The sequence below is a fragment of the Gobio gobio genome (genome assembly GCF_949357685.1).
Source record: "Gobio gobio genome assembly, chromosome: 2".
NCBI classification, from domain to species: Eukaryota; Metazoa; Chordata; class Actinopteri; order Cypriniformes; family Gobionidae; genus Gobio; species Gobio gobio.
The window spans coordinates 5891383-5908119 of record NC_137098.1 but is presented as its reverse complement, the minus strand read 5'-3'; the positions used below and the strand labels follow the sequence as shown (position 1 = coordinate 5908119).

The following is a 16737-nucleotide window of genomic DNA, read 5'->3' as shown; positions in this document are numbered from 1 at the left end:
AAGCCATTCTTTTTTTTGTGTCTTTTTACACACTGTCAATGCTTTCTTTTCCCAGAAACAAATCTTTCTTTTCCCCGAAAGAATGTGAAACGCATAAATGGTACCAATCTCAGTTTTTAAATAATTTTTAAAATATAATTTAAATAGATTTTACACACTTAAAGCAATATCGTATCGCTTGTCGAATATCGCATTATTTAACAAGGATATCGCATTTTTCTTCAATATGGCACAGCCCTAGTGTCCACACAGCTGACATGTGTAACGGTTGTAGCTTCTCCACATGGTGCGCACAAAATAGACACAGCACAGTCAGAATGCGTCATCGCAGAAGCGCTAATTAAATGTCTGTTTCATTCACTAATTTTGGCCCTCCGAAACATAACATCGCTGTTTCAGACGAACATTTTTGGTAGATGAAATTTCTAATTATCTCTAATAATAATTAGTAGAATGATTCCAGTCCAAGTTAATTACAAATACTGCAATTATTATTGGCACAATCTAGGTCAGATTAGTTAACCCAAAACTGAACATTCTGTCATTTACTCGCCCTCATGTCGTTCCAAACCCGTAAGACTTTCGTTCATCTTCAGAACACAAATGAAGATCTTTTTGATGAAATCTCAGATTTTTCTCTCCGTCCATTGACAGCCTATGCAACTACCACTTTGACGCTTCAAAAAGTGGAGAATGAACCTCGTTGGTTCTCGCTGAAGCTCAAGTGTGTTGCGTAACATGAGAATGAACCTCATTGGTTCTCGCTGAAGCTCAAGTGTGTTGCGTAACACGAGAATGAACCTCATTGGTTCTCGCTGAAGCTCAAGTGTGTTGCGTAACACGAGAATGAACCTCATTGGTTCTCGCTGAAGCTCAAGTGTGTTGCGTAACACGAGAATGAACCTCATTGGTTCTTGCTGAAGCTCAAGTGTGTTGCGTAACACGAGAATGAACCTCATTGGTTCTCGCTGAAGCTCAAGTGTGTTGCGTAACACGAGAATGAACCTCATTGGTTCTCGCTGAAGCTCAAGCGTGTTGCGTAATACGAGAATGAACCTCATTGGTTCTTGAGGAAGCTCAAGCGTGTTGCGTAATACGAGAATGAACCTCATTGGTTCTCGCTGAAGCTCAAGTGTGTTGTGTAACACGAGAATGAACCTCATTGGTTCTCGCTGAAGCTCAAGTGTGTTGCGTAACATGAGAATGAACCTCATTGGTTCTTGAGGAAGCTCAAGCGTGTTGCGTAATACGAGAATGAACCTCATTGGTTCTCGCTGAAGCTCAAGTGTGTTGTGTAACACGAGAATGAACCTCATTGGTTCTCGCTGAAGCTCAAGTGTGTTGCGTAATACGAGAATGAACCTCATTGGTTCTTGAGGAAGCTCAAGCGTGTTGCGTAATACGAGAATGAACCTCATTGGTTCTCGCTGAAGCTCAAGTGTGTTGCGTAACACGAGAATGAACCTCATTGGTTCTCGCTGAAGCTCAAGTGTGTTGCGTAACATGAGAATGAACCTCATTGGTTCTTGAGGAAGCTCAAGCGTGTTGCGTAATACGAGAATGAACCTCATTGGTTCTCGCTGAAGCTCAAGTGTGTTGCGTAACATGAGAATGAACCTCATTGGTTCTCGCTGAAGCTCAAGTGTGTTGCGTAATACGAGAATGAACCTCATTGGTTCTTGAGGAAGCTCAAGCGTGTTGCGTAACATGAGAATGAACCTCATTGGTTCTCGCTGAAGCTCAAGTGTGTTGCGTAACATGAGAATGAACCTCATTGGTTCTTGAGGAAGCTCAAGCGTGTTGCGTAATACGAGAATGAACCTCATTGGTTCTCGCTGAAGCTCAAGTGTGTTGCGTAACATGAGAATGAACCTCATTGGTTCTCGCTGAAGCTCAAGTGTGCTGCGTAACACGAGAATGAACCTCATTGGTTCTCGCTGAAGCTCAAGTGTGTTGCGTAACATGAGAATGAACCTCATTGGTTCTTGAGGAAGCTCAAGTGTGTTGCGTAACACGAGAATGAACCTCATTGGTTCTTGAGGAAGCTCAAGCGTGTTGCGTAACACGAGAATGAACCTCATTGGTTCTTGAGGAAGCTCAAGTGTGTTGCGTAACACGAGAATGAATCTCATTGGTTCTCACGCATCAAGTGAACATGCTTGAGCTTCCGTTTACCACAACTGATGTGTGAGTTGATGAATGTTTATATGTGAATAAAAGCCTAAATTCAATCTGTTCATCATATAAAAAGATTGATTCTCTTCAGAACATTTGGACTAAACCGCTCAATTCATATGGATTAGTTTGACGATCTCTTTATGAACTTGTTGAAGCATCAAACTGATAGTTGAGGGTGTGTAAATGAAGAATCCTTAAGGGAAAAACAACCCAGGAAAAGTTGGATTTTTGGCACGCACAGCATTATACACGTGCTCTCATTGTTGGTTGAATGTGCCGTTTGCTGATTGCGTGATTAGAAAGGAGATTTGCTGATTTGTATCTATAGCTGACTGATTATTCCACCCCTTGATGAAAGGAAACTCGAGCATGTTATACCCGAATACCCCCTGGTAAAATATAATGTCTTCAGCTGTGGCGCTTTAGCTTTACAGTGCAGGAAACTTTGAAAGTTCATTTTTATGTAAAATACTTAAAGGACAACTCCGGTGAAAAATGAACCTAGGGGTAATTAACACATGGTTACCGAGTAGATCGTTCTCTGGGATGCGTTTTCATGAAAATAGAATGTAAAGAGTTTTATCTCTAAAAACAGATTAGCTTATAACGCTAGTATATGGGGCATAGAATAAGTAAAATTAAATCGCTAGTTAATACTCAAAAGGCTCAAAATAGCCTCACACTAACACGGTAGCATAATGAGGGTCCCTACATGCAAACCGAAGCATTGAGAACTTTGAAAGTGTACAAACAGTTTAATAAGTAGATACTTTATAAAGACAGTACATTACGCGTATACTAGGGATGCCACAATTCTCAATATAATATTGAACCGTTCGGTATGGCCTTCACGGTTCAATACGCGCCTGTGAATTGCGGTTTTTCGGTTTTGCATTATTCTACAAATTCTATCATTTGCCTCCATCCCAATACTGAACAACGCGACATACATTCACATCACACGTTAGTGGTAGAGTTATACTCACGGAACACTATAGTTATTCACAATCACGAAAGTTCATTATTTGCATGCATTTTAAAGCCTTGTCGGTGCATGCGCGGTTAAACATGCGCTTTTCCGAGCGCGAGCACTAAGCGCCTGTCAAACATGTGATTACTGGTTTATGTAGTCGTCTTACTGCACTAATACTGTCAAATACACACAAGGTTTACATAAACACAGTCGGTTATGTCTAAAGTGAAAGTAAAATCGGCGCGTGTCTGTATATTAGATGCGCGCAGGTCTTGAAAGCAGCGCAGCCTATAGTGAACACGCGGTCCTTAAAGGGAAGGTTCACCTATAAAATTATGTCATTATTTACTCACTCTAATATTGTTCCAAACCTGTATTAATTTCTCATTTTTGAGTGAACTATCCATTTAATGTTAATACAACAACAAAAGACAAAGAGAAAATCACTCACTGCTCTTGACTGAAAAACATTAATACAGCAGCTTTAATAAGAATCAGTGTATATTTTATAGTGAAGTCTATGTAGTGTTTTAATTTTACATTTATTCATTCAATTTCATACTTCAATGCTGCTGTTCAGCTCTGAGGTGCCAGTGTAAATCTTTATATATATATATATATATATATATATATATATATATATATATATATATATATATATATATATATATATATATATATATATATATATATATATATATATATATATATGCATGCATGCATGCATGCATGCATGCATGCATGCATGCATCCATCCATCCATCCATCCATCCATCCATCCATCCATCCATCCATCCATCCATCCATCCATCCATCCATCCATCCATCCATCCATCCATCCATCCATCCATCCATCCATCCATCCATCCATCCATCCATCCATCCATCCATCCATCCATCCATCCATCCATCCATCCATCCATCCATCCATCCATCCATCCATCCATCCATCCATCCATCCATCCATCCATCCATCCATCCATCCATCCATCCATCCATCCATCCATCCATCCATCCATCCATCCATCCATCCATCCATCCATCCATCCATCCATCCATCCATCCATCCATCCATCCATCCATCCATCCATCCATCCATCCATCCATCCATCCATCCATCCATCCATCCATCCATCCATCCATCCATCCATCCATCCATCCATCCATCCATCCATCCATCCATCCATCCACACATCCACACATCCACACATCCACACATCCACACACATCCACACACATCCACACACATCCACACACATCCACACACATCCACACACATCCACACACATCCACACACATCCACACACATCCACACACATCCACACACATCCACACACATCCACACACATCCACACACATCCACACACATCCACACACATCCACACACATCCACACACATCCACACACATACACACACATACACACACATACACACACATACACACACATACACACACATACACACACATACACACACATACACACACATACACACACATACACACACATACACACACATACACACACATACACACACATACACACACATACACACACATACACACACATACACACACATACACACACATACACACACATACACACACATACACACACATACACACACATACACACACATACACACACATACACACACATACACACACATACACACACATACACACACATACACACACATACACACACATACACACACATACACACACATACACACACATACACACACATACACACACATACACACACATACACACACATACACACACATACACACACATACACACACATACACACACATACACACACATACACACACATACACACACATACACACACATACACACACATACACACACATACCCACACACACACACACACACACACACACACACACACACACACACACACACACACACACATACACATACACACACACACACATATATATATATAATTTATATTTTACAATACACTAGGAATGTGTACAAGGGTTTTTTAAGTAAAGTTTTAAGTTTAAGTAAGGTTTTTCAATTCTTTTAAGTAAAATAAAGCGTTTTGCAATTAAAAATTGTCTTTTTTTTCCTCCTTAACCTCTTGCTGTTCCTGTTGCTTAAGAATAGAATAACAAAAAACTGATGTGACCGAACCGAACCGAACCGAAAACCGTGGTTAAAAACCGAGGTATGTATTGAACCGTGGACTTACTGTATTGTTGCATCCCTAGCGTATACAGACAGGAGCCATCTTGGAAATCGTATTCTGTGCCCCATATACTAGCGTTATAAGCTAATCTGTTTTTAGAGATAAAACTCTTTACATTCTATTTTCATAAAAACGCATCCCAGAGAACGATCTACTCGGTAACCATGTGTTAATTACCCCTAGGTTCATTTTTCACCGGAGTGGTCCTTTGAACTTAGTGGTCATTTCATGATGTTATGTCCATGATTTAATGAAACCATGTAGTGATTGCACATTGTAATAGTTTCAGAGGTGTAATGATGCTCAAATGCTGTGTGTTTCCTCTCCTCAGTGTGCTGGCAGCAGTGAGCGGTTCAGCGGCAGCGGTGCCAACAGCCGTCGTCCCATGAGTTTTCCTTTGGCCTGAGCTGTCTGCTTTGGGCTCTGGCCTGGTTCGTCTGGATCTCTGTGCCTCCGGCGCCGCAGTCATGGATCACCCCAGAGAGAAGGAGGGCGAGAGGCCGGTGAGGAGCAGTAAAGTGGCCCAGGGGCGCAGCGGGCACTCGCGGCCCTCCAGCTCCGCATCCTCTGGGGTCCTCATGGTGGGGCCAAACTTCAGAGTTGGCAAGAAGATCGGCTGTGGAAACTTTGGAGAGCTGAAGCTCGGTAAGGAAAGCCGTTAGTGTCTTAATTGCTCCTATCGGTAAGCCCCGCCCCCCTTAGTTACTGTTGCTAACTTGGACAAACAAACAGAGTTGCTATATCTTACAATGACAGCTGTCAGTGTGAAAACCTTATCCCGAGATGTTTTTGGACACAGAATGTCGCGTATATATCCGTCTGAATGATGGCCAAACTTTACTGATGGTTTATGTCCTTTTTCACTCCAAATATCATCGTAAGAGCTGAACAAACAAAGCATAAGAAGTGCGCATTAACGTCTCATTTCTCTCCGTTGCATTACCATTAACATACACAGCAAATTACACAAAAACACTAACAGTAAACAAACATATACACCGAGCGTATGACTTTTTCGGGGGTGCAGTTAATAACTGGTAAACTTTGTATCTGCAAAACAACTCCGATAAACTGCGTGCGAGCTCTTCCTTTCACTACTCGGAGACTATAATACCCATCAAAATAGGAGTAGGACAGATAATGTAGACCTTAAACATATCTAAAAATAAATTAATTTGCATATAATCAGTTTAATATGGAGAGGCACTGAAATGTGTTTTTGACCTACAGCGTTACGTCGTGAGAACAGTTAGTTATTTCGGTTTGTATGTTAGCAGGGACTTTAATCGTAACTTAACGAGAGTTTGACAAACAGAAAATCCTCTCAGGATCCCTGGAGTCAGTGTTACAGAACCTCAGACATTTTAGCATTTTTGTGGCATAAACACCATCAAATTGATGAGAGCTTCGGATTTTCCAATGTTTCTCTGTGGCGCTGAAACCTAAATATGTACGAGTTCAGGTCCCAGCGCAACTGATACTCAAATGCCATTGGCTCATCTGCGTTCGAGGGGAGGGGCTTACCGATAGGTCAATTGCTCACAAAAGTCTCCACGGAGAAACCTAGGGTGAAGTTCTTTGCTCAAAAGTGCCTGAGTTTCCTGGGTCACCATCATTAGTCAATCCATTGGGGAACGTTGACATGTGAAACGCCCTGAAAGTGTGTAATTTGTGCACTAGTGTCAACAAATTGAATTGCAAAACTAATGTTTTCAAAAAGGAACTCCCTGATCTATTAGTTGAACAATCAGATATCTCCGGCACAAAATCACACCATTGGTTGAACTGGTTGGGAGGGTCAAACAAACAGAGGGAAAACATTGCAAAATTGCTGACAATGAGTAAACCCTTCAAGCTTCTTGCTGGACGGACCTTGTGAAGCAATCAAGAGAAGAGTTTCAAACATGTACTTTTAGAAAGGCACTTATTCTAGTCCAAAAAAGCCTTTATTCACACACTCTGAGGAAGGCTGAAGGTCACAATGCATGAGTGTGTGCTGTGTTTTAGCCATTTTTAATGTGTCTTTTGTGGTGATAAAGGCTTTTTAACTTTTTTGGACTGGAAAAAGTGCCTTGGGTCTTTTTCTAAAAGAATTAGCAAACCCTCTTTAAATTTACTTATGGAATTGACAACAAAATTTGGTCGATTTTGGAACTGACACAAAAGGGAACTACCACTTCTGTTTATCAACCAATAATCTCATAATTGTTCTAGCTGTTGTCCTAATGGGACCCGAGTTCAAAACCGACCTGGGTCACGTCCCATACCTTCACTTTCCTGTCAAATTCTCCATTAGATTTGCAATCTAATAAAGGCAGAGTATTTCCATTTTGCATGAAAGCGCGTGTCAAACAGACAGAACGCAGTCAAGAGACGATTTATATTCAAAGCAAAAACATTCATTTAGCTGAAATATCTGCTGTTGGGCGCTAAATGTAGGTTTAAAAGTTGACAAGTATTTTTTGAGAGTAGGAACTGTAACTGTGTAATTGAATAAAAATGTAAGATGTTTCTTACAGCCTATTTACAGGATAAATAAATTACATTAACGAGTTACTTTGCCCGTAGAGAATGTGTGTGTTCCTGCAGAACATTCCTCTTATCTGCTAACACTGAATTTTGTTGTTGTTGTTGTGTTTTTCTTTAACATTATTTTAATGTAGGGATTTAAACTGTCCTTTTGCTTAGTAACTTTATATACATTTTGCACAGACATACCCTTACAAAAATATCCATGGTTTTATTATAGTAAAACCATGTTTTTGGCGTATTGATTACCTTTTGTATAACCATACAAATACCATATAGTTAAACTATGGATTGGAAGCAGAACAATGGTTAATTTGTGGTTACCATTGAATAACTACTTGTTTGTTTGTTTTATTCAATGTAAAACCATGGTTATTTTTTGTAATGGTAGATATATTTGTTTGAAGGACAACATTGGGCAGGATGTGGAATAGTGTTTTTTTTGTGTGTGCTTTATCCAATTAATCGGAAAAATAAAATAAATATTCGACCAACTAATCGATTATCAAAATAATCGTTAGTTGCAGCTCTAAATATGAGTATAGGCAGAAAAGTCCATATTGTTGCATCCATGTTAAAGCAATCTAATCTCAGTTGCAGTTGCTCACCCTTTGTTTGTTTAATTCTTGTAGGAAAGAATCTCTATACCAATGAGTACGTTGCAATAAAGTTGGTAAGTACATTTTATTTGTATTCATTTCTACCAATAGATTATATCAGGTGAAGCAGACCTGGAATCAAAAGCTGAAGGTTGAATTGTTCACTGTTATTTTAACAGTTTAGCAACCAGTGACAACTTGAATATGTTCCTCAGATGTGCGGAAACCAATGTTCTGTTGTATATTGTAAATAGGGGTTGGTATTGTTTGAATTTTGGCGATTTTGCTTATCGATTCCGATTCTTATTGATTCCCAGTTAAGGTTCCAATATGGTAAAAAAAAAAAAAAAAGTCAAACACATTCTGTCTTTTTGCAAAACAGTTTGTTACAGATGAATACCATGTACTGTACTAGTTACTGTATTATCATTTGAAATCGCAAAATGGCCTATTTATAATAATAAATAAATCATAACATAACGCATAAAAATCCCCGGCCGAATTACCTACGGTTTTAGACAAACACCAAGGTCATGTGGTCATTTAATTGCCGTCCTAATCCATATCTCGGAGTTTTCAAGAATTTGTCACTTCAAAATTCACTGTTTGTATCCTTTTTGACCCCTTTTAAACCATAGTAAGTGTTCTTTAGCCTGGTGATTTTTGTTCATGGTATTCAGCTACAATGAAATGTTTTGTAATAAGACTTAGAATGAATGGGAATATGTAAGTTTTTTTTTTATCTTATTGGAATTGAAATTAGGAACCGTCAAGAAACGGAATCGTTAAGAAACGTAAACGATAAGAATCAGAATTGAATCAGAATCGATAAGAATCAGAATCGTTAAAAATAATTGGAATCTATAAGAATCGGAATCTATAAGAAAGATAATCGTAATTGCTAAGAAAAATAAGAATCGGAAATCGTTAAGATAAGAATCGGAATAGATGAGAATCGGAAGCGATGAGAATCAGGGGAATCGGAAGCGATAAGATGGGAATCGGTCGGAAGCGTTAAGATAACAATCGGGTTTGTTAAGATAACAATCGTAATCGCTAAGAAAGATAAGAATCGTAATTGTTAAGCTAAGAATCGTAATCGCTAAGAAAGATAAGAATCAGAATCGATAAGAAAGATAAAAATCGTAATTGTTAAGCTAAGAATCGGAATTGCTAAGAAAGATAAGAATCGTAATTGTTAAGCTAAGAATCGCAATTGCTAAGAAAAATAAGAATCGATAAGATAAGAATCGGGATCGCTAAGAAGGATAAGAATCAGAATCGATAAGAAAGATAAGAATCAGAATTGTTAAGCTAAGAATCGTAATCGCTAAGAAAGATAAGAATCAGAATCGATAAGAAAGATAAAAATCGTAATTGTTAAGCTAAGAATCGGAATTGCTAAGAAAGATAAGAATCGTATTTGTTAAGCTAAGAATCGTAATCGCTAAGAAAAATAAGAATCAGAATCGATAAGAAAGATAAAAATCGTAATTGTTAAGCTAAGAATCGTAATTGCTAAGAAAGATAAGAATCAGAATCGATAAGAAAGATAAAAATCGTAATTGTTAAGCTAAGAATCGGAATCGCTAAGAAAGATAAGAATCAGAATCGATAAGAAAGATAAGAATCGTAATTGTTAAGCTAAGAATCGTAATCGCTAAGAAAGATAAGAATCAGAATCGATAAGAAAGATAAAAATCGTAATTGTTAAGCTAAGAATCGTAATTGCTAAGAAAGATAAGAATCGTAATTGTTAAGCTAAGAATCGCAATTGCTAAGAAAAATAAGAATCGATAAGATAAGAATCGGAATCGCTAAGAAAGATAAGAATCAGAATCGATAAGAAAGATAAGAATCAGAATTGTTAAGCTAAGAATCGTAATTGCTAAGAAAGATAAGAATCGTAATTGTTAAGCTAAGAATCGTAATCGCTAAGAAAGATAAGAATCAGAATCGATAAGAAAGATAAAAATCGTAATTGTTAAGCTAAGAATCGTAATTGCTAAGAAAGATAAGAATCGTAATTGTTAAGCTAAGAATCGCAATTGCTAAGAAAAATAAGAATCGATAAGATAAGAATCGGAATCGCTAAGAATCGTAATCTCGTAATCGTTAAGATAAGAATCGGAAACGATAAGAATTGAAATCGATAAGAATCGGAATCGCTTAGCGGAATCGTTACAATTCAAGCGATCCCCAACCCTATCGATAAGTGAAATTTAAATGTAATTTTTTGAACAAGTATCTGGTTCCAGAATTGTAATTGATTTTCGAATTCCAAACTTAATTTTGAGTGAACTTGATGTAAACAAAAATAAAAGGGTTGTAATTGATTTTTGTTGTTGTCTGTCACTCCTAAAGGAACCTGTGAAATCGAGGGCCCCACAGCTTCATCTGGAGTACCGGTTCTACAAAACATTAGGCAGTTCAGGTAAGATTATAATCAGTTTAGTTCCTTTTTTTGACCTGGATAATATTCATTTCATGCATTTTCATCTGCTGTGTTTTATATGTTTGCGTTCAGTCAGTGTGTCATCTTGATTTAGCCGTAATCTTCATATCCAGGTGCATGACTTTGTTTATTCTGCACTCAGGATTTACTGTTATTTTTCTTGCTTTGAAGCCATTTCCCGAGCAGGCTTTCTGAGGATGTTTCCTTTGTATTGGATTGAGGATTTTCCCCCTCTGGAGTATCTGACATGTTGAGTCATAGCTTCAGTTTTGATCTTACAGAACGGTTCGTTTTACTACTAGGCGTACTGTATATATTAAAATTCATGTTTTGCCTCGCCTACCAGTGGCTGATGAATTGAGAACTTGCAGGCAATGATCGGATCATGGTCAAATATATTTAGTGCCTCTGACAGAGACTTTTTTCAGTGGTTTTTCCCTTGTATATTTATCTCAGTAAAGTGCTGGCTCTCACAAAATGTCAAACCCATTGTGATTTTGTTCCTTATAATTGTCATGGCTTTCATAGTCTATTTGTACCTCATTGTTTTGCTGCTGCTTTCCCCCTCCAACGATTTTAAAGTAGGTGTGAGGCGTAAATGGATAAGATGTGCTGACTAATGTTTTGGTGATTTTAACATTAGTTGAGTTTCCATCCATGTCTCTTTTATATACAAATTTTGGGACAGTGTAGAAAATTATAAATAAATTACAAGCATAGATATATACAGTAGAAGAAAATATTGAAACCTGTTTTTCAGGTCAATCTAACCGTATTCAGGTACAGAAATTGAATAATCAAATGTAAAATGACAGTCTTCACTGTAAAAATTAAATATTACTAATATGTAAGGAATAATTGACGACGGGCTGTGGAATTATTCAAAAAATAATGCACATTATCTGGACTGTCTAATACTGCTCCTGCCCAGTTATTGAACATTTTATATTCACCGTAAATATTAAGATTTACTTTAGGAAAATCGCCTGTCAAGTTTTATTTTTTTTTCTTTGTCCTGTTATTTCCGTTATTACAGTTATTAACAGGGTTCCCACTCGTCCTGGAAAACCTGGAAAATTGATGACAAATTTTCCAGTCCTGGAAAACACCTAGAAAATTAGAGAAAATGTAAAATGTCCTGGAAAAATTGTTGTTGTCTGGTAAAATTCTTTAAAAAAAAGTTATTTCTTTAGCCGAGTATAAAGAGTTTATCGCTGGCCCAAACAATTAGCGCTAGTTGCAGAAAGCACATGTTCAGGAATGCTGAGTTTGATACGTGTGAGTAGTATTTTGAATAATGACGTTTAGTCTTGCTAATGCTATAACTGCTCAAATGTATGCAGTGAATGTTAACTCGTAAGCTGCTAACTAATCACATAATTTTGATATAAAGTCACATTTGTGTGTTATAAAGTCAGAATTGCAAGATATAGTCAGAATTGCGTGATATAAACTCGCAATTCTGACCTTTTCTTCACAATTGACTTTTTCGCGCAGTTGCGAGTTTATATCTTGCACTTCTGACTTCTTTTCTCAGAATTGTGAGATCTAAACTGCAATTGCAAGTTATAAAGTCCAATTCTGTGGAAAAAAGAATTGCAACAATTTTCACGTTTATATCACAAATATGTAAACTCGCAATTGCGAGAAAGTCAGAATAGCGAGATAAAAAGTCACAATTACCTTTTCTTTCTATTCTGTGGTGTAAACAAGCTTCCATAGTCATAATGTATGATTAAGAGCTCATATTGAAAAATGCTGGCAAGCTGTAGACTCTCTGTCCAGTCAGAGACATATATTGTGTAAGTGATGATTTTAGTTTTCAGTTCAGTTAATTAAATCCAAGTAAATGAAACACTCACAAGATGTCACCAAAATCACTCTGTCCCCTTTAAATCTTTCAGAAAATGATGTAAGTGTATCGAATCGTATCGTTGGCTGAATATCGTGATATATATCGTATCGTGAGCGGAATATCGTGTATTGTATCGTATCGTGAGATTAGTTTATCGCTACAGCCCTAGTCATAATGTATGATTAAGAGCTCATATTGAAAAATGCTGGATTAAGTAATGGCAATAAACTGTACGGCATTTAAAGACTTAGAAAGCAATATTTGGCATGATCCTTGTCTTTTATTCCCGCCGTAGTAAAATTGAAAATAACCTGGAAAAGTACTGGAAAATGGTTGCTGAGAAAGAGTGGGAACCCTGAGTTAACTATGCGAAGTGATATGGAACTGTAATGCGGTCAAGAGAGTTGCCTGGAACTACGTTCGCTGTGCGTTTCCCAGAAAATAATTGCACACCTCAGAACGTTCATCAGCCAATCAGATTCAAGCATTCAACGGCCCCGTAGTTTAAAGTTAAAGTTAAATTAAATGATTTTGTTGTTTGATCACCATTGGCGACACACACAGCTGCGGATGCATTAGGCTGCTGTCCCTTTAAGACGAATGCACGGACCAATATAAATTGACACATTGACACTTTTCTTTCTTTCTCAATTGTTTACAACACATAACTGACTGTGTTTATGAGGACACTCGCTGAGACGGGCATTTTGACATCCTTTTGCATGTGCGTGTCCGTTTTAAGCTTGAGAAAGAGAAGTGAGTTCAGCGTTCACATGCCGTGTGTGCGGCTCTGTGTGTGTGCGCACAGAAAACAGCGCTCAAGTCCTCTTGCGCTTCATGCCTGACTCCGCTTAAAACTAGTGCTGGGAATCGATTAATTTTTTTTTACTAATTAATCACATTTTTTCTGTAATTAATCACGAGTTTTTAATATTTTGATATTGTATTCATTTCAGTTACACTCCAAATTAATGAAGAAACCGCTTAAAGACAGCATATTTGAAATGTGTTGTAATGGCATGTTTTTATGAATGAAGGCCAGTATCACTGACACGAATGTCTCTATGAAACATTAATGAGGTTACATGACAATATAACTGAAAGATGCCAATTTCAACATTTTTTAGGCTTTAAAAAAAAAAACGACTTTTAATTTAAGTGAACCAAAAACAATCTTTACATAAACACATTATAATAAATGTTATATTTACCCATGGCCTTCCCTGTTAGACATGCACAGAAATGTAATAGTTATAAAACACCTTTCTTAAATAACTGCATAAATAATAAATTATAGATTTAGAGATTAGATAGAATTATAGATTAATCATCATTAAAGCTATAATTTTCTCTGTTCCCGTTGTTCTTTGATGAACATTCATGACAGGCATCATCAGTGCTCCTGTCACTTTAAGAGCGGCCGTTGACGAACACGACGCAGATCTGACACGCTGTCCCGCGCATCTCACAACGCTTTAAAGTTAATTTAAGACGTTAATTTAACTAATTTAAGACTCCTAATATGAGAATACTCGACACAACTGCCGTTTGGCAAAATTCTCTGTTGTTGTTATTGTTTGTTCAAGAGCGAAAGAGAACTTGATGCGTCCGCGAGACTGCCACGAGTCTGGCCCTGTCCCAAATGGCACCCTCGCGGTCTTCCTCTGAGTCCGAACTTTCACAACGTAATGCCGCTTTGGCTGCCGGGAAGAAGTCCGCTGCGTAACCCGCACTGGGTTCGGCAGAAGTGCGCATCGAGGGCGCATATCGACCTCAAAGGGGCCGCATCCCTAAGCCCTACTAGATGTGTCATAAGTCATGACTTTATGTAAAAAAATTAACATTGGACTTCTATGTATTATGTAGGTATAGGACAGTGTTAATTTTGACAGCAAATTTTGATTTAGTCATAGTCTTTTGACTAAAAGGCCATTTAGTTTTAGTCATATTTTAGTCACCTGAATTGTTTTAGTCTTAGTCTAGTTTCAGTCGACTAATTCTACAGTAGATTTAGTCGACTAAAATCTAATGAGTTTAGTTAAATTGTAATACATTAAGCTTTTAAGCATTACATAACCGGCTGTCACTTGAACTGACATTTTGACTTTTGTTTTTTTTACATTAAAAATACACGAAAGAGAGCTCAATTCACTTTTTTGTTTGTTTTTTAAAAACATCTATATAGTTTTAGTTAGTTGGCCATATCAGGTTAAGCTAAAGCTTCAAATAAGTTTATTTATTTTTTTAATTTCAGTTAACATTTATTTAATTTCAAGTAACAAAGATTTTTTTTAATGGTTTTAGTGAACTATTATAACTCTGATACTTTATTGAATATGTGTCAAATACTGGTCTTTCCTCCTGACTATGAATTAAATGGGAATTAAATGAAATACAGTTTATTGTGTAAGCACAAACGAATATATAATGCTTGACTTTTAATTACAAACAAGCTCGAAATACACCGGGACTCTTATTTTGAAATGCGCCTTACTATTGCAGTTGCAGAATGCTTCAAGCTCAGATGAGGCAGATAAATGCATTGTTACAACCGTCTAAAACACATTACTATATAAACATCATAAAGTAAACACTGTCATTATTCATCAGCATTAGTTCATAAACAATTGCCTGGCATAAATGTGTGTTATTCATTGATTGAGCCGCTCTGGAGCGCTGGATTGGGGGTGTGTGAGCCTGTAGGCCGTGTGTTTTCCAGCGGTTAGATCCGCACGTTCATATCACATGTGCTCATCTGTTACACAGGACATCAGTTCTGACTGGATCTCTTCCCTAATCGTCCCTCACTAACATTTACGTCTCATTTTTATTTGTTGACAAAAATGACAGTTGATTTTCGTCATAGTTTTTGTCATCCAACACTAGTTTTTATTTAGTTATCGTCTCGTTTTCGTCAGTGAAAAAAGGTTGTTGACAAAAATTGACAAATTCGTCAACGAAATTAACACTGGTATAGGAGAGCGTCTCAAATTATACGCCAGTGTTTTATCTACGCACTCAAATTTTATTTCATCATTTATTTATTTTTCTTTGAAATAAAATATCCTTTTCTATTTTCCTCAGTACCCCAAAATGGACTGCTCTGTTCTCTTAGTTCATGGGATGTAACCCCTTCAACCCCCCCCCCCCAATATTTTAAAACTTAAATCCGTAACTCAAGTAGCGGTACAGTGTGTGAGTTATTGTTCTGTCTTAACAATTTCATATTATTCTCGACCTCTAAATTTGATGTTTTCATGCTGTTTATATGCAAGGACTAATAATTCTCTTTGCATCTGTATGATAATATATGCCATTTCGCCTGTGTTCAGATCTTGTGGCACTGCTCTGCTGTATTTCTACGCACTTTTAGCTTTTTACACCATATTGAGGCAAGACTAGTGGTAAAACATGTGTTTGCACCTTCAATGGCTGCTGGGTTTGATTTTTCGAATTGCACTTTGATTCAGGAATCACACGGTGTTGCCCTGGTGACAATGCAAATCTGTTCTGTGACTGGATGATGACAGGCCAGGGGGCGTGGCCTTAGACTCACACACAGTCATTCCTCATTCAACATCTTCATACTCTGTTTATTAGCACGATATAAATGCTCAGCAGCAGCTGCGTCAGCAAGAAGGCCTGCCTTGTCATGTATACCCAGTTTCTTGTGTTTGGTTTTTAATAGATGGCTAGATCATCTGAAGGGGGAATTCAGAAATAGGTGCCGCATAGATTTGTGTGTCAATCATTTCTCCGGGGTCATGCGAACAAGCACGTTTTCTTTGATTATATTCCAGAGCTTTTTAAAAAACAGATTATGGGCCATGCTGCAGTGCATACTGGTCTCTCAATATTTGATGAATAGAACATTTAAATAAAGAGCAAATATTTTGTAACATGGAGATAATCACAGTTTCTATTG

General features: G+C 37.5%; 1 protein-coding gene across 4 annotated transcripts in view; it reads left to right on the top strand.

Moving 5' to 3' along the window:
* The window catches only part of csnk1g1 (casein kinase 1, gamma 1), a 100989-nt gene that overhangs the window by 8714 nt on the left and 75538 nt on the right, over window positions 1–16737 (top strand). For all 4 annotated transcript variants that reach the window (XM_079810382.1, XM_079810384.1, XM_079810383.1 and 1 more), the window contains exons 2-4: window positions 5706–6019; window positions 8536–8576; window positions 10867–10936. In XM_079810382.1, coding sequence (XP_079666508.1) covers window positions 5842–6019; window positions 8536–8576; window positions 10867–10936 — 289 coding nt within the window. In that variant the 5' untranslated portion in view covers window positions 5706–5841. The remainder of the gene's footprint in view (window positions 1–5705; window positions 6020–8535; window positions 8577–10866; window positions 10937–16737) is intronic.